Source organism: Rhinoderma darwinii, chromosome 4 (assembly GCF_050947455.1).
Source record: "Rhinoderma darwinii isolate aRhiDar2 chromosome 4, aRhiDar2.hap1, whole genome shotgun sequence".
NCBI lineage: Eukaryota > Metazoa > Chordata > Amphibia > Anura > Rhinodermatidae > Rhinoderma > Rhinoderma darwinii.
In genome coordinates, this window is record NC_134690.1 from 211,493,867 (window position 1) to 211,519,962 (window position 26,096).

General features: G+C 40.9%; 1 protein-coding gene across 8 annotated transcripts in view; it reads right to left on the minus strand.

Moving 5' to 3' along the window:
* MDN1 (midasin AAA ATPase 1) overlaps nucleotides 1-26,096 on the minus strand; it is a 314,285-nt gene that overhangs the window by 171,926 nt on the left and 116,263 nt on the right. For all 8 annotated transcript variants that reach the window (XM_075862158.1, XM_075862156.1, XM_075862153.1 and 5 more), the window contains exons 26-33: nucleotides 24,677-24,823; nucleotides 24,436-24,577; nucleotides 24,207-24,341; nucleotides 23,601-23,739; nucleotides 23,381-23,519; nucleotides 23,166-23,296; nucleotides 19,862-20,003; nucleotides 19,440-19,569 (exon numbers count right to left, since the gene is read on the minus strand). In XM_075862158.1, coding sequence (XP_075718273.1) covers nucleotides 19,440-19,569; nucleotides 19,862-20,003; nucleotides 23,166-23,296; nucleotides 23,381-23,519; nucleotides 23,601-23,739; nucleotides 24,207-24,341; nucleotides 24,436-24,577; nucleotides 24,677-24,823 — 1,105 coding nt within the window. The remainder of the gene's footprint in view (nucleotides 1-19,439; nucleotides 19,570-19,861; nucleotides 20,004-23,165; nucleotides 23,297-23,380; nucleotides 23,520-23,600; nucleotides 23,740-24,206; nucleotides 24,342-24,435; nucleotides 24,578-24,676; nucleotides 24,824-26,096) is intronic.

A 26,096-nucleotide genomic window follows, 5' to 3' on the forward strand; every position in this document is an offset into this window, starting at 1 on the left:
TGCACTCTATGAATATAATTGCAAACAAAAAATGAAAATTTCCAAAATGTTACTCTGTGCTTTTCTTTTGTACAGATGTAACCAATAACCCTTATGCTGCCAAAGACATCTCATACTACGGGGGGGGGGGGGGGGGGGAGGGCAGTACAGTAATGAAGGACGTATTTCATACATCATTGCTACCAAAGGCTCCAGTTAAGGCTAGTCCCTGGCTGAAAGTGGTGATCTTTGTCTTGTTTTAAAAGACAAGAATCTTTGCTTTAGTCACCATCTAGCATATTCCCATCTCAAACTTTCATTTGGTCTTTTTCCACTGATGTAACAGATGATACAAATTACACCTACTGTATGCCTCTGTTTAAATGTCCTACACTATTTCTTCATTATTGCTACTGCTGTTCTGCTCCGTTCCCCGGCTTAAACACATTTTTGGGCGGTACAAAGCTATCCTCGGACAGTTGCAACGCAAGCACAGATTGATGCTAATGCATGCCTCTGATACGGTCACACAGTAATATTAGCAGAATATGGATTTTCAGTGTGCTTGTTTCTGCAGAGCATCCAGCTATTTCATTGGTCCCGGTTTGCTAATTACAAGCCAACAAAGTAGGTTGTTCATACATCAGCTGTATGAGACAGCATCCTGCTCAGTCGACTGTCGGAAGTAAAGTAGACCACATGGATATAGGGCTAAGCTTCCTTACAGCAGATGGGAGCACAGGAGACAGAAGAACGCTGTCTCATACAGATGATTTATGAACAGCTATCAGCACAGACAGTCTGTGCTGCGGAGTAGCGCAAGTACATAATCTTACATACTTAGGCCGGATATGGGATTAGCTATAGTCTGCTTTTCACTCATGTGCCGAGTACAAGACGGATCAAGGGCTACTGCGCATGCCATTGAGTAGAACTGCAAAGAGGTGGTTGAGCAGGGTGATACTGCGAATGCTCTAACATGCGTGCTCCCGAGATACCGGCCATCCGCATTGCAAAATAAAAGTGGAAGAACAGAGCAAGCGCGGCCACTGCTTGTGGTCAATACTATTGGTAACAGATAAACAATATCTGAAATGTACAGATTTAAAAAATGTATGTATTTACTAAAATACATATATTTTCATTATCTAACAATTGAAATAGGATTGAGGTGATGTAAAAATACCCCTTTAAACATGTTCGCTCACTTGTCACGTCCATGGTATCTGTACACGGGGACAGGGAGAAACATTTTTTTTGGTTAAATGTCAGTGCATATAGGGCCAGGGGAGCAAGTGTAAAGTAAAAAAAAAAAAAAATGGACCAGGATTATTTTCGATGTTTGGGAAACGTGCAATCTACATTATATGGACATATCACGATATTATAGATTAAGTATCCATTCTTTTTTTTTGGTAAACAGGGAGATACCAGTGATGTTAACTTATTATTTTTAACATTACTCATGGAAAAAAAATTTAAAAGGTTTTTTTTTTAACAAAAAATGTAACAGACTTTTTTCGAACTCCCCCTAGGAGACTTGAACTACGATTGTTGGATCGCTTATGATATACTGCAAAACTAATGTAGGCAGGGCTTCATAGGAGTACAAAAGGTGGCAGGACCTTGGGGCCCATGCTGCCATGCCGACCATCTGCACCACACGATTGTGTCGCCAAGGGGCAATGACATGTCGGAGGGAGCCGCCCCCCTCATTCTAACGCTTTAGATGCCGCAGTCGCAATTGGAAGCGGCATCGGAGGGATTAAACGGCTGTAATCCGTGATCTTTGATTCTACAGTAAGGTGTCGGCTGTATTACAGATCGGTGACCTGCTAAGTATTGGGCCTGGTACATCGATGACATCCTGCTCATCTGGAAAGGTACATCAGAATCACTTGAGGCCTTTATGTGTGAGTTAAACAGAAACAATCTAAATATTAAACGGACATACCACTATGACAAATACCGGGCAGAATTTCTGGATGTTAAGTTATCCAGAGGGCTTTCTTCAGAAAGACGTGTTCCGAAAAACAACCGCAGTTTACTCTTTTCTCCATGCTTCTTCCTCTCACCCTATACAGACCATACGCGCAGTCCCAATAAGTCAATTCTTGAGGATCAGGAGGATTTGCTCTTCGATGGAAGTATTCGAGAAACAAGCATATGACCTCACAAATCGTTTCCTTGCCCGTGGATACAGTAAAAGGTCGATTAAAAAAAGCATACCACCGTGCCAAGAATACTTCAAGGGAAAATCTTTTATTCCCTAAACCAAAAAATAAATCTGAAGTGCAGGTAAGGTTCACTACTGAATACCACTCACGGTGGTTTCAGATGAAAGAAATTTTAAGACAGTTTTGGCCTATTTTACTTACAGACCCTACCATTGAAAAATACATCACTAAATACCCGAGTGTCTCTGCTCGACGTTCAAGAAATCTTAAAGACCATCTTGTTAGAAGTCATTATCAACATAAAAGCCTGAAGTTCCCTTTTGGCACCAAGGGACCGAAGTGGGGCTGTAAGGCATGCGGACACTGTATCGCATGCTCCAATATTGAGAAATCAACCTCGTTCACTGACTCAGCGGGTAAGCACACCTTTAGTATTACACATTCCATCACTTGTTCAACTAAAGCAGTAGTTTACTATGCCACATGTGCTTGCCCAAAAATATACATGGGCCTCACGACTAGAGAGCTCAAAGTTAAAAGTTAGAGAGCATGTTCGAGACATTGCGGCGACAAAAGAGACGGGAACCATTGAAATATTGAAACCTGTAGCAAGACACTTTAAAAGTTAATCACTCATGTGACCCAACAAAATTGAAAGTAAAAGGCATTGACTGCATTGAACCTAACACTCGGAAGAGTGAAATTTCTAAAAACTTGGCACAATGTGAATCCAAGTGGATTTGGACTCTGGGGACGATGCGTCCCCTTGGATTAAACGAAAACCTAAATTTTGATCCATTTCTTTGACCATTGACCTCCAGCGGGTCATTTTAAGTGTTTTATTAATTTTTGTGATTTAATATCAATCAGCTGCTTCAAAGGCCAGCAGGATATTGTCGTGTATTAAAAGAGGAATGGACTCACGGGACAGGGATGTAATATTGCCACTTTACAAAGCATTAGTGAGACCTCATCTAGAATATGCAGTTCAGTTCTGGGCTCCAGTTCATAGAAAGGATGCCCTGGAGTTGGAAAAAATACAAAGAAGAGCAACGAAACTAATTAGGGGCTTGGAGAATTTAAGTTATGAGGAAAGATTGAAAGAATTAAACCTATTTAGCCTTGAAAAGAGACGACTAAGGGGGGACATGATTAACTTATATAAATATATTAATGGCACATACAAAAAATATGGTGAAATCCTGTTCCATGTAAAACCCCCTCAAAAAACAAGGGGGCACTCCCTCCGTCTGGAGAAAAAAAGGTTCAAGCTGCAGAGGCGACAAGCCTTCTTTACCGTGAGAACTGTGAATCTATGGAATAGTCACCACAGGAGCTGGTCACAGCAGGGACAGTAGATGGCTTTAAGAAAGGGTTAGATAATTTCGCTCCAATGTGTAGAAATTTTTCCTTCCCTTTTCCCGTCCCTTGGTTGAACTTGATGGACGTCTTTTTTCAGCCGTACTAACTATGTAACTATGTAATATCATGTTAATATTCTCTAATGGCCTCCCTTTTTATTATAGACTATGTTGATTTCACTACATCTGGAGAGAATAAAGTTGCTGCGATGGAAATGATTGATTAACCTAATGAAGAATAAAACATTGATTATGATTTCTCTCATCCGTCATTTGTTATTGATTATCTTTCTTGCTACTATTTATTTGGCATATACACACAGTTTTATATGAATAATTCAATCTAAATTTATGGAATAAATAGGTGTATATTTAATTTTGGCACTTATACATATTTTTTGTGTACGTTCACAGCACACAAAACACGTTTAATTTTTTATATTATTGTGTTTTATGCACTGTATACTTAGCTTGTCATTTAATACACCATTTTTTTCTATACACATTTTCACTTACACACATATCGTTCCCATACGTTAATTTTATTTGTATACTCACATATAATATGGTATTTGTCTTACTTTGCATTTAATTCACATATTCACCTTTTTTTGTTTCTTCACTTAATCTTTTACACCTCTCAGATCACTATATTGCATTATAGTGCCAATATTAATGATTATAGCAGCTAATGTATAATTGCCCTAAATGGACATTTCATATTTTTTCACTTTGTATATTTTCTCCTGGGTTCAGCTATCCAATCGAGTATTTACTCACACATATATTTACTTAGCTCATATCGTTGTGTGCTGTGCCGAGCGCTTACGTCAGGGGGAGTGGCTTGGCTGTCTTGCGTTCCGTGCATCTACATCTTGGTGGGCGTGTTTCTCCGGCGTCAGACGCCGCTGCTCCACGCCCAGCTTAATGACGCGCGGCCGGAAGTACATAGTCAGCCATCTTCAGACCTAGCGCATGACGCCAGAACGGGCAAGCCCACTTCACCATCTGAATTATTTTATCCTTACCCGATTGGATGGACGCCCTGTAAAATGGAGGATGCCGCTGGAGAGACGCCACCCCCGGACGAAGGCATTCCGCCGAAACACGCGTCGGGTCTGACATTCTCTCTATGCAGAGGTGCTAATATGGGTATGTTCTTCCTCTTCAGTGTGTCATTGTACCCTCTTGCTATTTAAGCATCATATTATGATACACCATGATATACGGTTAAGGGCGCCTTTCTTCACCAAGTCTCTATCCGATCCTTGAATAGATTAATACCTTTTTGTATACCAATACATTGTTCATGCCCTTTTCTCATTTAATTGTTATATATGGCCTCTGCATTTGACAGATGTTTTTATTCATGCTTTGCATGACTCATTTTTTAATACATTGTTATCTTCAATAAAATTTGTAATTTTCTATCATTTATGTGTTGTGTTAATTGTACCACACACTCTGTAGTTTATATACTAAGTATTGTGGGTCAATGCACCAAGGTATACTTGGTTATATTGTGGTCTTGTCTTAAACATAATCCATAGCACACACCTTAACGTGTGTACTGACATGATCGCTACCTGAATGTACCAATAGGTTCATGTAAGTATGGAGCGAGTTCAGCCCGTTCCATACTTTCTCTTAATGGCTGCCACATAAATGGCATGTTGTTAAGGGGTTAAAGAACAATGGCGGAATAGTTTGTTTGTTCCATTCCCTACCACAAAAAAGAGAGACTTAAAACCAAGTCCCATGTACCCCAAAATAGTACCAATAAAAACTAATTAATCTGGCAAAAAAAAAAATTTTAAAAAAGAGCTATGCATCTACAGAAAAATTAAGAAAAGTTACGGCTCTTAAAATGCGGCAATGCAAAACGAAATTTATTTTGGTTTAAAAGAGTTTTTTAACTCTATTGAAAAAGTATGCAAGTATAACATACAATACAAGTCAATTACGTGCACATACAGACTAGTACACATCTCTCACACATCTCAAGTCATATTCAATTACAAATGAAAAAACATACGTTTCAGTATTGGGGAAAAGGGGAGGATGGGGGAAAGCCAAGCAAAACCCAGTAAAAGTATTATTAGAAATGATGAGGCCTTTGATTGAACGGACCATGGTATGAGCTGAACAAATTGTAAGTGGTGATTGCCAAGATAAACCCTGCACTTTCTGAAGTTTACTCGGGCCATTTCTTTGAATAAAGAGAAGTTTCTCATATGAAGCTACTGTGTTGACGAATTCCACCCAGGTAGCATACCTGGGAGGTCTAGTACCTATGCATGTCAAGGCTATGGCCTTCCTTACCATAAACAGAGATTCTCTGAATAATATGCGGAGATGGTGAGTCTATAGTTCCTCATCAAGGACACAGAAAAGGCAGCTCTCAACTGCAAAAGGAATCGGAGATCAAACTACTTCAGCCAGGAGGATGCAATAACTGGGCAGGTCAAAATCATGTTCCAGGAGTCACTAGGTGCAAATGAGCACTTTGGACATCGCGGAGATGGGATCCTACCCATTTTGTGAAGACATATCTGGGTTAGATAACATTGATTAATAATGTTGAGTTGAATTATTTATGGCTGGAGACAGATACACTCATCAACATTAAAATTGAAACACCAAGAAGGACAAGCCGTGAGGTTATACAAAATCGAGGAAGTAGCAGGTGTCACTAAGATTTGCAAATTATCAAGCACCTAGCTCAAATCTGTGGCATGTGAGAGGGGCATAAAAGCCAGATTGAAAGCACAGTTTTTTTAGCCACATGAAACCTCAAAAATCAGATCAAGTGGTGTGGGATGATTGTGGGATGATCGTGCAATGCCTCCTGTTAGTCAACGTGCCATTCATCGCCACATGTCGTAAACTGACAAAATCCTTGAATTAGTTTATCACTCTGGCTGATCGCTAAGCGCCTAGGCCGAGATGTCAGAACTGTTCAACGTTGCGTATCCCGGAGGTTGGGAGAACAACAATGAATAGGAATGACAGCAAGAGTAGAGGATCTATCCTCGTCGGACGCAATGATAGACAGAGATTGGTATGGAATCCACGTGGGCAACGCCACGAAGAGGCCTTCATAAAGGAACATCACACCGGTCCTACTCCTGGGATTATGGTGTGGGGTGGTATATTAGTACGGTAGCCGGACCCCTCTGGTCTTCAGTTCAGGTATACTAACAGCTCGGCGTTACATTGGATTTGTTTGAGGAACCAGCGGCACGGCCAATTCTCCAAAGTGTCCCAGGAGCCGTTTTTCAACAGGACAATGCCAGGTCGCATGTTGCTTGTGCTACTGTGAGCAGCATGCATGGCCTAAATGTGCCATTATGGCCTGCAGCGTCTCCGGACTTGTCTCCTATCGAGCACATCGGGGACGTCATTGGTTAGCATTTGCAAAGGGACCTGCCAGCAGCCAATCTTGAGGATTTGCGAGCCCAAGTGCATTCAGTGTGGCATAACAACATTCCTCAGACAACCATTAATAACCTCATTGATAACATGCCAAGGTGTTTAAGTGCTTTTATTTCCGCACGTAGCGCTCACTCGATACTGAATAAATAAAAACGTTTGTAATATTTTGATTCCATTTGATTCCACTTTGTCACAAAATGCAAGGAGTACTGGAGGCCTTAAAATGGATACGGTGAGAGTATTTTCTGGATATTAGTCCACCAGGTCCTTGTGATTGGATAACACTGATTAGAGGTAATGAAGAAATTAACAGCCTTGGGTTCTGGAATCGAGAGCATGTCATATCAGGAGATATCTATAAAAATGTGTTCAGGATATCTGGTATTTATTCTGTAGCTGTTCAAATGAAAGCAAGAAATCATTATCATGCAAGTCCGCTAGCAATTCCACTACTAGTTCTGACCAATATAGAGCGTCAGGGAGAGAGTTCAACTGACTCAGCTTCGTGTTGTTCCATAGTGGAGTTTCAGCTTGGATATTAGCAAAGAATGTTACTTTCCTAGCTTCGGTCCAGGTTTTGCGGGCTATTTTGTGGATTGGACGTAGTCTGCGCAAGGTAGTAGCTGAGCAACTGGAGTCGGCCAAAGAGAGGTCCTTTCCAGTTAGTCTGCCAGTTGTCTTTCAGAAATCAATATAGGCTCTGGTGACAGCCATACTCCCAGGTATTTAAGTTGTCCCGCTAAGTAGTAGAGTTAGAGATTAGGTAGGGTCATTACTACTAATCCCTTCTGTCGTTGTAGTTTAGCCAGTTAAAGCTTTGATCTAGCTGAAACCCATATAAAAGGAAATAATCTGCAAATCTAGAATCTGAGAGAATGACATTGGTTTAGAGGTAAATAGATGCGGAAGGATATACAAGCATTTGGGTAGTATTACCATTTTAGTAATATTTATACAACTCGCTATAGAAAGAGGTAAAGCGCCCCACAGTTCAAATTTATTTTGAAATCGTGAAATTAAGGGGTTAACATGGGGAGAACATTTGGTTAAGAATTCCTAGCAATGTGGATACCTAAATATTTAAAATCTTCAACCACTTTCAGGCCCTTAACTGTAGTATTCACCAAATGGCTCCTATCAAGCAATACATTTTGAATGACTTAAGGAGGTTTTACGCTGGGCAATAATCGGGCAAACGATAATATAACACTCGTTGCCAAAAATTGCCCAGCAGATGAACGAGCAAACACTTATTCATCTGGTGATCGCATAGTTTTAACAAAGTAAAATATTATCATAGTTGGCAGCATATCTGCCTGTGTAAACAGGGAGACGCGCTGCTGACATGATAATAATGTATGGGGGATGAACGATCGGAGTAACGACCGCTCGTCCCCATCCATAGCGGTTTGTGACCAGAGCAAACGAGCGCCGATCAACGAGCTGTCCCATTGATCGATGCTCGATGCACCAGCCAAAATTGGCCGGTGAAATAGGGCCTTTAGTCCAATTGATATGCAAGCCCAATTATTCTTCAAAGGCTTCTATCAGTGCAATTGCTCTAGGCAAAGCAGTATCAGGATGTGATAAGAACATTAAATCGCCTGCGTATATTGTCTTCACAACTGAGTTACATGATACCAATATAAATATCATCATGGCAAAAGACAAATTGCTAGTAGTTCAACTGCTAATACAAACAGAAGTAGTGATAGTGGGCACCCTTGTCGAGTACCCCTTATAAATATGTAAAGGTATACGACAACAGGCCATTAAGAGATATTGCTGCTTTAAAGTGCTTGTAGATTATAGAAATCCATTTAATAACGTTAAGACCCAATCCAAACTTGTGGCGCACTGGAAGGTATGGCCACTCTTAAGATTCAAAGACCTTGGCCGCGTCCAGCAAGGCCAAGTCCTCTCTGGCGTATTCCCTCAGTTACGAGACAAATTTGAACTCCCCGAAGATTGTCCCTGGTACTTCTGCCAGGTATGAACCCTGCTTGGTCAGGGTGAATCAGGGAAGCAATGACCCCTTATATTCATAATTGGTAATGAAATATCACAATATATGCACAAAAACTACTATAGGCAAACAAAACAAAAACACAACTAGTAGCTTTTCTGTGGTAAAGTCATGCGCTCGGCAGTTGCGCCAGGGAGCAGTGAATATGAACAATACAAATCAAAGAACTTAATGTGAAGTATTAAAAAACACTATCAGAATGAAGACCAAAACTGTTCAAGTAGTAGTACCAAGATACGTAGCACAGTGGCTATTTGATTATACAGGGTAATCTGTGTATATTGGGTAGTAATAGACAAAGACTATCTTATCTTCCATCTCAGAGATTCATCAATAGCAAAAGTAAAAGATCTATTACGAAGGCTCCATCTAGGTAGTAAGGCCTCATTCACACGGCAGGGCTTCCCGGCCGGGTGCCGGCCGTTCATAAATCGGCCGGCACCCGGCTGCATTAGGAATAATAGAACCCTAATGGGGCTATTCACACGACCGATTTTTTGACGGCCGGGAAAACCGGCCGTCCAAAAATAGGACATGCTCTATCTTCGCCCGGGTACCCGGCCGCCCGGCTCCCATAGAAGTCTATGGGGCCGGGTAATACACGGCCATCACCGGGATGTGTCCCGAGTGATGGCCGGGTTTTCCGGAGCTTGCGCTCTATCTCCTCCTCCTCACAGCGCAGAGTGCATGTGAGGAGGAGGAGTTGATGCCATTCTGACGAATGGCATCACTGTACACTGTGTGGCAGGGCCGGGGTGTACAGCAGGTGGAAGGGAGCGCTGCGCTGGCTCCCTTCCCCTGCTTGAAAAGCACCCTGGCCCGGCGACACCATCGATGGCGCCGCTAGCAGCTGCTGCGGCTGCTACTACTGTAGCGACGCCACTATAGCAGAGCGGGGAGGTATCTCCCCGCTCTGCTATGTGCTAGCCGCACTTTAGCTCCTTGAAGGAGCGGAATCCCCGTGTTTTCGGGGATTCCGCTCCTGGACAGAGCGCTTGATGTCTCTGTCCATTTCTGGGCAGTGACATCAGGGGAAACTCATGAAGCGGAATCCCCGAACACATGGGGATTCCCCTTCAGGAGTTGCCGCTGATGTCACTGTCCGGATCTGCCCGGCCCGGCACGGATGCAAAACTTAATGCAAACCGGCCGGGCAAAATGGCCGATTTTATCGGCCGACACTCGGGCTCGGGAACGACCCGGTCGTGTGAATCCCGCCTAAAGGAAATCCACAATTTGTAAACAGTGTGATAATAGCACACGGTAATGAGATTACGCATAGTAAGGCCGGATTTACACGAGTGTGTTGTCCACGATATACGGACCTTTTGTCGGCAGTATTTCCCGGACCAAACACACTTCAGGGAGCCAGGCTCCTAGCGTCCGTTATCTATGACGCTAGGAGTCCCTGCCTCGCTGCAGGAAAACTGTCCAGTACTGAAAACATGATTACAGTATGTGACAGATCACTATGACGCTAGGAGCCCGGCTCCCTGAAGGGTGTTCGGTCCGAGAAATACTGCCGACATACAGTCTGTATATCACGGACCGAACACGCTCGTGTGGATCCGGCTTAACGGGTATATTATCACAAGTAGGGTGGACTGCATAAAAGTGAGCAAGAAGAAAACCAGATATCAGATATAGTCTGAATAAGTATACAAGCAGCAAGAACAGCTTGTACTTTCTCTTATTTTTATGTAATGAAGCAGGGGAGTTATATAACCTATAAACAATGTTAAATTATATTAATTTAGGATTCAAATTTACAGAGACTCTGGATACATTTCTAATTATGGAATCCTATTAGTATTGATCTATGGGTACTATATCATTTTCCCATCTTCTATGGCTAATAAAAGGAGATTTTAGGAGTATTCACTGTAAAATCCTTTTCTCGTCCTGTTCATTTAAGGACCCCGAAACCGTGGGCATATGCTCTTGACACTAGGAATAAAAGTGTTGGCCCCTACTACAGGATATACACTACCTACAGACACTGATTGAAAATCAGTATATACATAAGAAACATAGTAAGGAAATCTTTAAATAAGAGACTAGAGAGACAGAACCGTCAATTAGATGACAATGCCAACTAAAGGAAAACATGAAAACTTATCAATTGGGTGTGAGCAGTGTGGGGCAGTGTCCCCCCATAAACTGGACGAGAAAATGAATTTAAAGTGAGTACTCAAAAAAAATCAAATTTTCTAGCTGCTTTCATTTTGGGACAGACACCTTGGGAAGTTCTAAAGCAGTCCCCTGGAGCGGGAACAGAAAGAAAAACGCAGTAGCCTAATCCATAGATGCCTACAAGACCTTGCGATCAAGGGAAGCATCCCAGGATGCAAAAGTATGCACTCTGTCTCTGTAAAACATTTCGAACGTGTGCAACCAGGTAGCCGCCTTGCAGACCTGGATAGCGGAAGCCTGTTGGCACTCAGCTGAGGAAGGTCCAATTCCTCTAGTCAAATTAGTAACCGAGAAAAAAGAGCTCGAGCCTGGACTTACTAAGCCTCACGGATAGCCAACCGAAAGCAGCAGACGATGTTAGCCTTGGAGGACACATGCCCTCCTGCAGACCATGCAGAAAAACAAATAAGTACTGCAATCGCTGAACGGTAGAAGTGAGAGACACCTCTCGGCACAGAAAACATACGTGTTGTGGAGACAGCATTCCCTGGGATTAGCAGGAGATGGACAGAAGGAAAGTAGGACTATATTCTCGTTAAGGAGGCATATAAAAGGGGCAACGTACTGAGCACCACTTTATCCTGATGAAAACCTAGAAAAGGGGAGGGATAAGACAGGGCTACCAGTTCAAAAACGCTCCAAAGTGGAAGCCACAAGAAAAAACACCTTCCCGGAGAGAAGACGCACAGAAATCTCTCGCAGAGGTTGAAATCAAGCAGATTGTAAAGCATTCAGGACCAGGATCAAGTCCCACTTAGGAGCGGGGGACAGGTAAAGAGGAGCCACAGACATGAGCAACCTCTTGCAAGAAAGTCCTGATGTCAGCAACAAAGCAGAAACTGCTTCTTAACCCCTTAAGGACGCAGCCTAGTTTTGGCCTTAAGGCTCAGAGCCCATTTTTCAAATCTGACATATTTCACTTTATGTGGTAATAACGTGGGAATGCTTAAACCTACCCAAGCGATTCTGAGATTGTTTTCTTGTGACACATTGGGCTTCATGTTCGTGGTAAAATTTGGTCGATATATTCAGTGTTCATTGGTGAAAAATTGCAAAACTTAGAGAAAATGTTAAAAAAATTGCATTTTTCAGAATTTAAATGCATCTGCTTGTAAAACAGACGGTTATACCACCCACAATAGTCACTAGTTCACATTTCCCATATGTCTACTTTAGATTGGCATCATTTTTTGAACATTCTTTTATTTTTCTTGGACGTTACAAGGCTTAGAACATAAACAGCAATTTCTCATATTTTTAAGAAAATGTCAAATGCCTTTTATTTAAGGTACCTGTTCAGTTCTGAAGTGGCTTTGAGGGGCCTATGTATTAGAAACCCTGATAAAACACCCCATTTTAAAAACTAGTCCCCTCAAAGTATTCAAAACAGCATATAGAAAGTTTTTTAACCCTTCAGGCATTTAAAGCAAAGTGGAGGTGAACTTTGCAAATTTCATTTTTCTTGCGGAATTTCAATTTTATTCATTTTTTTTTCTGTAACACAGAAGGTTTTACCAGAGAAACACTACTAAATATGTATTGTCCAGATTCTGCAGTTTTTAGAAATGTCCCACATGTGGCCCTACTGCGCTCGTGGACTAAAATACAAGCCCTAGAAGCAAAGAAGCACCTAGTGCATTTTGAGTCCTCTTTTTTATTAGAATATATTTTAGGCAGCATGCCAGGTTTGAAGAGGTGTTGAGGTGCCAAAACAGTAGGAATCCCCCAATAGTGACCCCATTTTGGAAACTACACCCCTCAAGGAATTCATTTATGGTTGTTGTTACCATTTTGACCGCACAGTTTTTTCACAGCACCTATTTGAATTGGGCTGTGAAATGGAAAAAAATGTCATTTTTTCCAATAAAATGTCATTTGTGATCAAAATTTCTTATTTTCACAGGGAACAAAATACCCCATTTGGTTGCCCAATTTGTCCTTAGTGTGGCAATACCCCATTTGTGCTGATAAACTGCCGTTTGGGCCCATGGGAGGGCTCAGAAGGAAAGGAGCGCTATATGTTTGTTGGAGTCCAGATTTTGCTGGATTGGTTTTCGGGTGCCATGTCGCATTTGCAGAGCCTCAGGGGTATCAAAGCAATGGAAACCCACCAAAAGTAACCCCATTTTGGAAACTACACCCCTCAAGGAATTCATTTATGGTTGTTAGCATTTTGAGCACACAGTTTTTTCACAGCACCTATTTCAATTGGGCTGTGACATTAAAAAAATGACATTTTATCCAATAAGATGTAATTTTTTAGCAAAATTTCTTATTTTCACAGGGAACAAAATGCTCAATTTTGTTGCCCAATTTCTCCTGAGTGCAGCAATACCCCATTTGTGGCAATAAACTGCCGTTTTGGCCCATGGGAGGCCTCAGAAGGGAAGGAGCGCTGTGTGTTCTTTGGAGTCCAGGTTTTGCTGGATTGGTTTTCGGCTGCCATGTCGCATTTGCAGAGCCCCAGAGGTATCAAAGCAATGGAAACCCACCAGAAGTGACCCCATTTTGGAAACTACACCCCTCAAGGAATTCATTTATGGGTGTTGTGACTATTTTGACCCCATAGTTTTTTCACAGAACTAAATTTGAATTGGGCTGGGAATGAAAACAAAATTATTTTTTTCAAATAATATGTAGTTTTGGCTGAAAATTTATTTTCACAAGAAACAAAATACCCCATTCTGTTGCGCAATTTGTTGTGAGGGCCGCAATACCCCATTTGTTGTGATAAACTGCCGTTTGGGCCCATGGGAGGGCTCAGAAGGAAAGGACCACCATTTGGCCTACTGGGGATTTTCTAGTGCGAAGTCATGTATGCAGAAGCCCCTGAGGTACCAGTACAGTTGAAACCCGCAAGAAGTGACCCCGTTTTAAAAACTACACCCTTAAGGCATTCATCTAGATGTGTAGTGAGCATTTTGACCGGAGACCTACACCCCATAAACTGTAATGTGGGTTCTCCCAGGTATGGCAATACCCTACATGTGGCTGTTATCAGCTGCCTGGACACACAGCAGGGCTCAGAGGGGAAAGACGAGGGGGGATAAGCTGTGCGGAGTGCATCAGGGTAAGTAAAACTGGGGTAGATTATAAACCAAGGGATGTATGATAAATTTGAAAACACTTTCATACAGAGCTCTGGTTATTCGGGACACGTGTCACATTGATATATTGTGTCATCCCTTATCGCCCTCTTATAGCAGACTTTGCACCTCTTTTGACTTTTTCCCTTCTTGCCAGTTTGGGGAACTTCCCCTGGAAAGTGTTGCCGCCCTGGTACGATGCGTGTGGCCCCGCTTCCAGAAGTACTGGGTGCCCCCCCTTCTTGGTCCCTAAAGATTAGGTTCTTGATAATCACCTCTTGAAATTCCAGGAAAGTTCCCGTCTGGCCTGCACATCGACGTAGCACGTACGCATTGTACAAAGCCATCTGTATGATGTGCACGGCCAGCTTCTTATACCACACCGCATGGCGCTGTAGGGCTTCAGGGCTTGATCTTACAAGTCCACACCTCCCATGTACCTATTGTAGTCCAGGATGCAGTCTGGTTTGGGGGTGGCCTTTCCTTCATATATCCTAAACCTGTAGGTATACCCTGATGCACTCTCACATAGCTTATACATCTTCACGCCATACCTTGCCCTCTTACCCGGCAGGTACTGGCGGAATTGAACCCTCCCTTTAAAATGTACCAGGGACTCATCAATAGAAATACACTTCTCGGGGTGTATGCTGGGAAAACCGGGCACTGGAACGGTCTAATAGGGGTCTCCGTTTATACAAACGGTCAAAACTGGGGTCATCTCGGGGTGGGCACGGCTCATTATCAGTATAATGTAAGAAGCTAAGTATTTCCTCATTTATTTATTTTTTTAGGTTACAGTTCAGTTCTGAAGTTGCTTTGAGGGGCCCATATATTAGAAACCCCTATGAAATACCCCATTTTAGAAACTAGACCCCTCAAAGTATTCACAACAGCATTTAGAAAGTTTATGAACCCTTTAGGTGTTTCACAAAAATTTAGAGCAAAGTAGAGGTGAAATTTAAATTTTTTTTTTGGTCAGAAAATCCTCTTTATACCATTTTTTTTATAACACAAAAGGATTTATCAGAGAAACGCAACTTAATACGTATTGCCCAGATTCTGCAGTTTTGAGAAATATCCCACATGTGGCCCTCGGGCGGTAATGGACTGAAGCACCGGCCTCCGAAGCAAAGGAGCACCTAGTGGATTTTGAGGCCTCTTTTTTATTAGGCACCATGTCCGGTTTGAAGAGGTCTTGTGGTGCCAAAACATTGGGAACCCCCCAAAAGTGACCCCAATTTGGAAACTAGACCCCTTGAGGAATCCATTGTAGTTTTCTTGGGGTGCATGCAGCTTTTTGATCAGTTTTTATTCTATTTTTAGGTGGCGTGGTGACTAATAAACAGCAATTCTACTATTGTTTTTTTATTTTTATTTTTTTTACAGCGTTCACCGTGCGCTATAAATGACACATTCACTTCATTCTGCGGGGCGATACGATTACGGCGATACCAGATGTTTATAGTTTTTTTTTATGTCTTATGGCGTTTGCACAATAATACGTTTTATAAACAATCATTCACTTTTTGTGTTACCTTATTCTAAGAGCCATAACGTTTTTATTTTTCAATCAAAGCCGTGCGAGGAATTATTTTTTGCGTAACGAACTGTAGTTTCGATCAGGACCATTTTTAGGTACATGCGACTTTTTGATCTCTTTTTATTCCATTTTTTGGGAGGTGAAGTGACCAAACAATTGTGATTGTAGTACGGTTTATTATTATTTTATTTTACGCCGTTCATCGTGCGGGATAAATAACGAAATAGTTTTGTAGTTCAGGCCGTTACGGACGCGCCGATACCAATTATGTATAGTTTATTTGTTTGTTTATATATTTTTATTAATAATAAAGGACTGATAAGGGAAAAAGGGGGATTTTGACTTTGATTTTCTTATTTTTACACATCTTTTTTTAACTTTTTTTTTACTTTATTACTTTGTCCCACTTGAGGGCAGGAGGCCCTGATCGCTATTCTAATACACTGCACTACATGCGTAGTGCAGTGCATTAGAACTGTCAGCTACTCACTGACAGCAAGCATAGTGGGTCCTGACGTTGTCAGGACCCACTAGGCTTCCATCTATGGCATAGCCGGACGCCATTGTTTGGTGTCCGGTTGCCATAGTCACCACCGCCGGCCGCTATCGCGTAGCAGGCCGGCGATGGCAGCTTAACCCCTAAAAAGCCGCGATCTCTATAGAACGCGGCTTTTAAGGGGTTAATCAGCGGGGACACAGCGATCGGTCCCCGCTGTAGGAGCTGTGACAGCTGCTGAACAAGACAGCAGCGTCACAGCTCCTGTATGTGTCGGGAGGACGGCCGAAACGGCCGTTACTCCCGTGACGTACTATTACGTCATGGAGCGCGAACGATACAGCTGCCATGACGTAATAGTACGTCAAGGAGCGGGAAGGGGTTAAAGGAACTCACGGCAAGTCAGAGATCTAGGCCCACTTGGAGGAGAAAAACACAAGAGGAAAGATTGTGTCCCAAAATAGTAAATAGGACAAGTACGGGGGTAAATGCAAGACGAGGAAGGCTTCCTGGCCTTTAGAATCATATGGATAACTCATTTCGACAAGCCACGAGCTCTCACAACCATGCTGTTAAAACGTAGCAACAATAAATGGTGGCACTGTGAACCTTGAGAGCAGATTGTGCCCAAGGTGCAAGCACCAGGGAGCATCAGCCAGCGAGGCCACCACGCCAGCGAACAAAAAGCAGCAAGACCAATCCAGTGCCGCAAGGATGGTAAGAATCCCCCTGCCTTGATCTGCTTGAGAAGTCTGGAAAGGTGGGGCAGGGGCAGAAAGGATAAAGATATTAATTAGGAGATGAAAGGCTATGTACCTGTAGTGATGCAATATTTCCTTGAGGTCTTTTTACCAACTGGTTGTAAATAGATTTTTTCATAGACAGCCTAGAAAGATTTCTTAAATCCACTTCTTGAAGACATACTATATGCCTCTCAGAGTCTGTAGAAAGCTGGATGAAAACCATTTTTTTTTCTGGAGAAAACACCTATCTCCCATTGATAGATTTGTACTATGGATTTGAAATTAAATTAATATTGATGTCCTGTATACTCATTGTATTAGTTACATTTTGTTTTAAGTACCTCTTCGATATAAGAGAAGTCCACATTTTGGGAGACTACTGGTCGTTCAAACAGGCATGAATTTCCTGTTAGGATAGATTTATTTACCAAGGGTCTTACAGCTTTGGAATTTATGTGATACTTTTTGTATTATTATACTGACCAAGATGGTCTAAATGGAACCACTTTATTGATATTTTCTGAAACTTAAAAAAAGTTCTATGTTGAGGAGTACAGCGCCTTTAAATAGAGTACTATAAAAGGTGCTGGTATGCCAAGAGCCACAACGGCTCTGAGCAAATCCCAGCTGGGATGAAACGCGTCAGCCAAACACTTCGGTTTTGTGAAGGACGTGAAAAGACGTCATCACGCCATGATCGAACAGGTTTTAGCGATACTGCATGTTGCGATAGAAACTGTAGAACATAGGCAAAAATCGCCTAAAATTCCATGACCACATAACTTTGAAATCAGACCACTGCTCACCTGCCAGTGAATTGGAGAGGTCTGATTTTTATGCCCTGCAAGACAGGACTAAGGAGTCTCAGGGCAAGTGGAAACCTTACATCCGACTGAGAAGGGGGAATAATATACTCACAATGTGGATCACTTTGGTTGTCCTGGATTGAAGTCCAGATCACCAGGCCATATACTGCTGAAACGGAGCTGCTCAAGATCTTCAAATAGTGGAGTATATCTTCTCCTTGAATCCTTTTTATATACTTTATGCGCTCTTATTTTTTGTCTGGAAAATCTGCAGCTAACGGATTCCGTCAAAAGGACTACTGTTTTTTCTATGGTTATACAACCTACTGTGCATATATTGCTTCATATTAGTAGTTATATTAGGATTCTGTTTATTTTCCATTCTGGAAATTTTGATTCTGCTGTTCCCATACCTGGCCAGGCAATTCGGGCTATGTTTTCATTTATAAATGGTTTGTTATACTATTGTGATTGGTATTATTCAGGGAACTTGTATTTATACAATCTTAGACTTTAATACTACGGGGATTAAATTTAGTATTTTTGTTCGGAAATAGTTTTTTTTCTTTTTTGTTCTTTATATTTACTATATTATCTGAATGGCACCGTGGAAAATTATTTGCATGGACTGAGCTGGTTTATTTGACAGGTTTGTAGTTTTTTTTATAAATAACATGCTACCTTTATTCTATGAGTCAGTCCAATTACAGCGATACCAAACGTGTATTAGTTTTTTTTTAATGGTTTTACTTTTGCACAATAAACACTTTTGAACTAAAATAGTTTTTTTGCATCGCTGCATTCCAAGAGCCATAGCTATTGTATTTTTCAGTCGATATAGCCATATGACGCTTTGTTTTTGCTGGACAAGATGTAGTTTTCATTGGTAGCATTTTCGGGAACATGGTACTTATTGATTAATAACTCTTATTGTTTTACAAGACACTAATGCAGTACAGACTATGCAGCGGTGAAACACCTAGCCTAAGGCCCGTTAGTGACCGCAGTCAAAAGGCGTATTGAAGGTCACTATTGGGTTTAATGGGATGGATAAAAAGCATTTACTTCTGAATTCGGGAACATGACGTTCGGATTTGGTGCAATTTTTGCAGTTTTAGTGACAAGGATATAACTATTTACGTTCTTTTGTCTGATCACGTTACTAAAAGCCCAGCCTGATGCGGGGAATTATATATATATATATATATTATTTATAGATATATTAATCAAGACGCCATAAGCTGTGGATATTGATCGGGAAATAGAAAAGTGGTTGCTCCAAAATTGTTTAATGAGCAACTATCATTGCGTCAGGCAAAGAAAATTTTTTAAAACGCTTCTCTTTCATGCAGATGTTTGCTCTCGACTACCACTGACCAGTATTAAAAGGATATTCCCAATGTCAAAAATATTTATGGTATATCCATAGAATATGCTACAGATATCTGATAAATGAGGGCGGGGCCCCCATTTTAGGATTTAAAAATAAATGGCTCAAACATTTAAAAAAGACAAAGCAAATTATTTATCGTCTTTAAAAATAAATCTAATTAATAAAACAATGATACATTCCTTTAAAAAAAAAAAATCTTACCATTGTCATCGGAAAAGGTGAGACACATTTCTGGATTCAGATTGTGCTGGATGATTTCTAGAAGATCAAGTCGATCGTTACTTTGTGGACACCAAATCTCTGTAAATCTGTTGCGAAGGGCAGGGGAAAGCTGTAAAACAAAACCATCCAAATTATTAGTTACTAAACAAAGCTGAACTTTGTTTTTAGTAATTCTAATTGTTTCTAGGGCATATTGTGGATGACCGCATGAATCTAAATGATTGGGGACAGCCAAGTAACATGAATGAAAAAATTACCGCACATAAAAAAAAAAAAAAGTTTGCTATTGCCAGTGTTTGCAAAAAGAAGAGGCAAGCTATATATGTTTGACAGAACACATTGTACATTTACGGTTTGGAGGAAAAAAAAATATTATATAATTTAAGCAGCTAAGTGGGTACCTCTTTTTTTCCAAAGTCTCCACCAGGGTTCATGGTAGCCAAAATTCGGAACTTTGTTCCAGCTGTCAAAAGTTCAACCTCATTATCATCCTGTGTGCTACCCTTTTCAGCCAACACCAGTGTCTTTTCGACTTCAAGAACACTAAAATACAATAGGAATGCAACATTACTTTCCCCAATAAAGAAACTAATTAGATATACTAAAAAAATAAATGCAAGGAACACTGAACTCAGTAATACATCAGTACATGAGCTGCACAATAGGTCTGCGGTATGGTCCCATACAGTAGTCCGCTGGCTTCTGCATGGTGCCTCCACAAGACACCGACATTCTCTGTATGCGTTGGAGAATGGCATGATTTTTTTTTCTCTCATGCTAAATTGGAGGCACACTATGTTACAGTATAGAACTCTTTCAATCCCAGGCAGTCACATGAAAATCCTAGGAGCCAGATTGCCACTTTGTTGCAGACATCCAAGTTGTGTTTGTTATTGTGGTCTTTGTATATATAAAAACATTTTAATTATTCGAATACAGGTTTAATTTATAAAAGCATACATCTAATAATTGAAGTTCGTACCAGCAATTTGGTGTGGGGGCACAGAATATTGCGGGTGTGGCGGTATACATACTGCAGGACACAGGCTGAATCTATAGCTTTTAATGTAGAATAAACAAACACCCCGTGGTATAGCAAAACATGAAAAGGTATTTGTTTTCAAATCCCAAACAAAAGACATAATAAGGACAAGATTAAATACTTAACAACCACCCACCGTCTTTTGACGGCAGGCGTTGGAGGTGCATAGTCTACAGCGATGTCTTCTGGCGTCGCTGTGGAAGAGGCTGGTGAGCGCTCATCCTCTAAACAGGAGCTGTAACTAACAGCTCCTGATCTTAGAGAAGCCTGCTGAACACAGCTGGGGTCGGCATACATTTGGACCCCAGCTGTTTAACCCTTTGATCGCCGCGGACTGTGACATGATCAAAGGGCACTTCCGTCTTTGATCGCGTCACAGGAAACCCGGTGACGAGATCATTGAGCAGGGAATCCCTCTGCAGTCAGCTCTGGGGGTCTAAAAGGGACCCCAGGGCTGCCTGTTCAGTTTGTCTGCTGTTAGGGCAAACTATGTGCTGCCCTAACAGCAGCCTGTATCAAAGTTGAGTTGCAAATAAAGTTATCCCTTAATGGGATTAAAAAAAATAAAAAGCAATAAAATAAAAATTCCCAAAAAAAGTAATTATTTAGCATAAAATATATTTTATTTCCCCTACATAAATTAAAAAACAAAAAACCTACACATATTAGGTATCTAAACAACCGCAATAATCTGAGGAATTCATCTAACAGGTTATTTAGCATGAAACCCGAACGGGATATAAAATAAACAAGAAAAAATATGCGGAGAAACGCTTTTTCCTTTATTCATGTCGTAAGAATAATTTTTTTTCTACCCCCAAACTGTGACAAAAAATACAATTTCTCCCGCATAAAACAAGGCCTCATACGGCCACGTCAATGAAAAAATTAAAAGTTGTGGCTGCTGAAAGGCAGAGAGGTAAAAACGGAAAAGTGTAGCTGGTCATTAAGGCCTTTTCAAGCCATTAAAGGGAAAGTGTCATGAATTTTTTTATCATATTGCTTTTATTATGATATTAACAAATTTTATTTGTGTTCTACTTTTCACTTTGTTCTTACTTTTACTTCGCTATGGGCGCTGCCATTTTTTTAAAATTTCTGTATGTGTCGATTAACGACACATACAGAGATGGAATGCGGCACATACAACCCCATAGAGAATGCGTACGGAAGCCGTTCAATTCTCTGAAGCGTACGCCGTCTGTGTGGGAACGGCGCATGCGCCACTCCCACACAGACCAAAACGAAGCTCGTTCGCAGAGCGAAATCCGGCGCCATATTCAGGTGGACCGGAAGCCGCTGCCGGACAGTAAGATGACGACCTCCGGCCGCGGCTTCCGACCATATGTTCAAGGAAGCGAAGGCGCAAGGAAAAGGAGCGGAGGCGGTAGGAGAAGGTAATTTATGTTCGTGTATGTGATGTGTGTATTATGTTCGTGTTATACTGTCTGCTGAGCACTGTATCTAATCCTCCTACACTGTGCAGTCTCTCAGAAAATGGCGGCACACAGTGTAGGCAGTTTGAAGATTCAAACCCCTCCTTCTCCTGGCACTAGCCAGAAGAAGGGAGGGGGGGATTGTGTGAGGACACTAGAGTGTCTACCCCAAATTTGCAGCATAAAGCAATGAGGTTGCTTTACCACATTAACCATGCTGCAATTTTGGGAACTGCTCCCTCTAGTGGCGAGCACATGGAAATGTTATAAACTAGAATCTAATTTATAATATTTCCTGACTTGTGAAAACATTAAAAAATTTAAAACCATGTGTAATTACTTAAATAATAATTGTTTAACTAAAAAAAAAAAAAATTCTAGCGACACATTCCCTTTAAGGGGATGTCCCTGCAGAATTGGTTACGAGTTTCAAATGCTACACAAGTAAACAATGAAGGGGCCGGTGGTGCTCGGGACACTTCGAACTGCTGATCAGTATGAGTGCGGAGTGTCGGACCCCACCAATCTAATATTGACTGCCTATCCTAAGAATAGGAAATCAATCTAAAAACCCCAGAGTAAATGATGCTGTCACTTTAAATTGAATGTTAACTGGTTCATCACAGCCGACTGTATGAATGCATGTATATAATATATAAAATAAATTTACAGTGGGAAAAACAGTGTAATAAGTCCTCAAAAAATCTTTTGACATTTGGACAGGCCATAAAAAGAAAAAAAAGAAAAATTGATTAAATACACATGAAAACACCCACCCAAAAAAAGTTTCCCTCCACCAATCATTGTCGTAACGCTAACACTGACCCAATTACCCTAAAATAGACCTGTAATATATCAACATTTACCGTAGACACTGACTATCACAAATTAAAAGTCCTATTTTAGGGTAAAACTTTACTAGAAAAAATAGCTAGAAAGTAAAAAAGCATATTTTTTACAATTATTTTCAAACTATGAGCATAAAAACTATAAAATAGAAAAAAGGACACACCTAAAAACTATGAAAAAAGAAACTGTCATTGTTTACGAAAAAAGAAGTCACAAAAATCACGTCACTAGCCCAACAAATAAAAAATGTATAGCCATTTAACTAACGAGTGCTAAAAATGACTAAAGAGCGCGGGTCCTGTACCGGTCAAAATGACAAGTGTCAAAAATATGCAACTGGACTGTCAAGCAGCAACCAAGCATAGATGAATGTCTTACCTATTTAATCTCTCTAAAACAGAATCATCTGCAAGTGAGATTTCATCCAACAAGAAAAATCCATCTTCTCTCATAGCCAACACTAATGAACCATCATGCCACTCAAACAGCTTTGAACTCTCATCATCATCCTATTTAGAAATAAATATAAACTATTAAAAACACAGCAGTGACCAAACAAATGCATACTTTAAAAAAATATATAAAAAAATTACTTTGTCCTTAGACCGATGTCTGATAGGTCGCAGCCCTCCCAAAAAGTCTGAAGTTTCCATGTGTTGATGACAGTTAACAGAGTACAACTTCTGGTTTCGTAAAGTTGCAAACAGTTGGCAAATTGTGGTTTTGCCACATCTATCAAATTAAATAGAGAATAGACTGTAAAGAGGGTGGAGTCAGTCAAAACAAAATATGAAACAATAAATAAAAACTTACCCTGTATCCCCTACAAGCAAGATAGGCTCCCCAAACTCCAAAGCTCGACCCACAAGTACCGCAAGTCTTCTCATCCCTTGAGTCCATACAATGTGTGAAAAATTCTGCTCCATTCCACCAATTATAACAGATAACCTTTCTGCAAAGCGAAAACAGGCGGTGACGTGTGTGTGTTTTTTTTTGTTACTCTGTATATCAGTGCCCTTGGTTGAGATCACTGTATTAAGAGAAAGTGGTCTGTAAAAGGCCACCTGTGGCTCAGGTCTGAAACGAGGCATTAACATATAGGCAACTGTTACACAACAATTTTCTGGTCAGTATTTGGAAGCCAGGACTGGAAAATAAACTGAAAAAGTATAATGTAAAGACTTGTACCTCTTCCGTATTTTGAACCCATCCCTGGTTTTGGCTTCCAAATACGGATGCAAAATAATGCCCAGAATACAGCCTTGTGAAAGAGACAATATAGTGTATTTCTACTGCTGGGGACAATGAGTCGAGAGGCATCCCCTATCATGCATGAAATAATTTAAGAAATAGCCTAGTTCTTTTCAGATTCCAACATAACAGTGTTCTTCAGAACAGCTTCATGACTTGTATACTTACCCAACTGCTTCTGCATATTTTCTCTGGAGAAGAGGTCCTCTGGCACTACTTCTTTCTTGAAGCACTTTTTTAAAACTCTTACGATTACATCTACCTCCTCCTGTTTTCTCACTCTCCCAGCTAGCAGCAAGAAACCTTAAAAAAAAAAAAAAAACAGTTTAAGCCGAAAGGTTACATTTGATTTTCCACCAACATTAATTGTTCTGATCAAAGGCAGAAATGTTTATACCATCATTTGCCAAGTGCAGAAGCCAGTCATAATCTTTTTCTGTTTGTTCTGATAATCGGTATCTCTCAGCCCATCTAAAGAGATCTCGAAGTGTGATGAAGCCATGCTTTCCAGCAAACACAGAGGATCCTCTTCTATATGACTAGAAAATATATGGGAACTTAGTTTTTTTTACAAGACAATATTTAATAATATTAGTGGTTTAAATGATCAGCCTTCAAGTAATAAAAAGAGCCATTACCTGCAGCTCTAACATCACACCAACCAACTTCGTACAATATGATGGAGGGAGGCAGCAGCGTTTGTGTAATATGCTTTCCAGTTCAGCACTTGGTAATTCATCATAATGCAGCTCCACAAACCTGTTCCGAAAAGCTCTTGATAATACCTGTGAAAACATAAAATAAATCAATATATGCATAAGGGAATTGGATAAGAAATATTTACGCTCTATCTTTGCTCTGTTTCACACTAGCATATTACTGCTCTGAGGGTGCTATACGTTATGTTGAAAATACAAGATTGAACTCCAGCCTGTAACGTCAGGAAATCCCATGCTTGCCATTAAATATGGGCAATTCCTTTGATTTGTAAACTTTATAGGATTCCATAAAATAAATTAATGGCAAAAAACATTCTGTGAGGGCAGCATGAAGTAGTGACAGACACCGATTTTAGCCGTGTCTGGTGTACATTTTGCGAAATTGACACTTTATTAAAAGCATTGCTCGATTTGCGCTGCGAGCCGAGATTTCGCTGATTGATAGCCTTCGGGCGGATTTACACGAGCGTGTGCGTTTTTGTGCACGAAAAATAGCAATTAGACCTACCGGTAATTGTATTTCCAGGAAACCATCATGACAGCACTACAGGAGGTTGCCCTCTTGACCTCTGTAGGGACAGGAAGACAGAGGTTAAAAGGCCCCTCCCACCACCCCATGCCAGTGTTTTTCAATTACTACACCAGGATGGATGCAACCCTATTTTATTTCTAGGGATAATAACTGACATGTTAAATGCACAAATCAGAATTCAATCAGGGAGGGATGTAATGGTGCTGTCATGATGGATTCCTGGAAATACAATTACCGGTAGGTCTAATTCCTATTTTCCAGTACATCCCTTATGACAGCACCACAGGAGCAATACCAGATTATAATGCTCAGGGTGTGACTACGGATTGAAGGACTTTCCGTCCAAAACTTAAATCCGTATCGGACAGAACATCGAGCCTATAATGTTTGTAAAACGTATGATGGCTTGACCAAGTGGCAGCTCTGCAGATTTGGTCCATAGAGGCTTCTCTTTCTGCCCAGGATGCCGAAACTGCCCTCGTTGAATGGGCTCTGATGCCTTGTGGGGTACATAGTCCTTGGGACTTGTAGGCTTCTTGTATGGTGGTTCTTACCCATCTCGCTAGAGAGCCTTTTGAGGCTTTCTTTCCTCTATTCTTTCCCCCAAATAGGACAAATAGATTTTTATCTTGTCTCCAGGAGGAGGTTCTATCCAGATACTGAAGAATTGTTCGCCTGACATCCAGGCAATGGAATTTTTCTTCTTGTTGGTTTCTTGGATCTGGATAGGTAGAATTATTTCTTGTTCTCTATGGAAAGCAGTAGATACCTTTGGAATAAAGGAAGGGTCCAGCTTTAGGATGATCT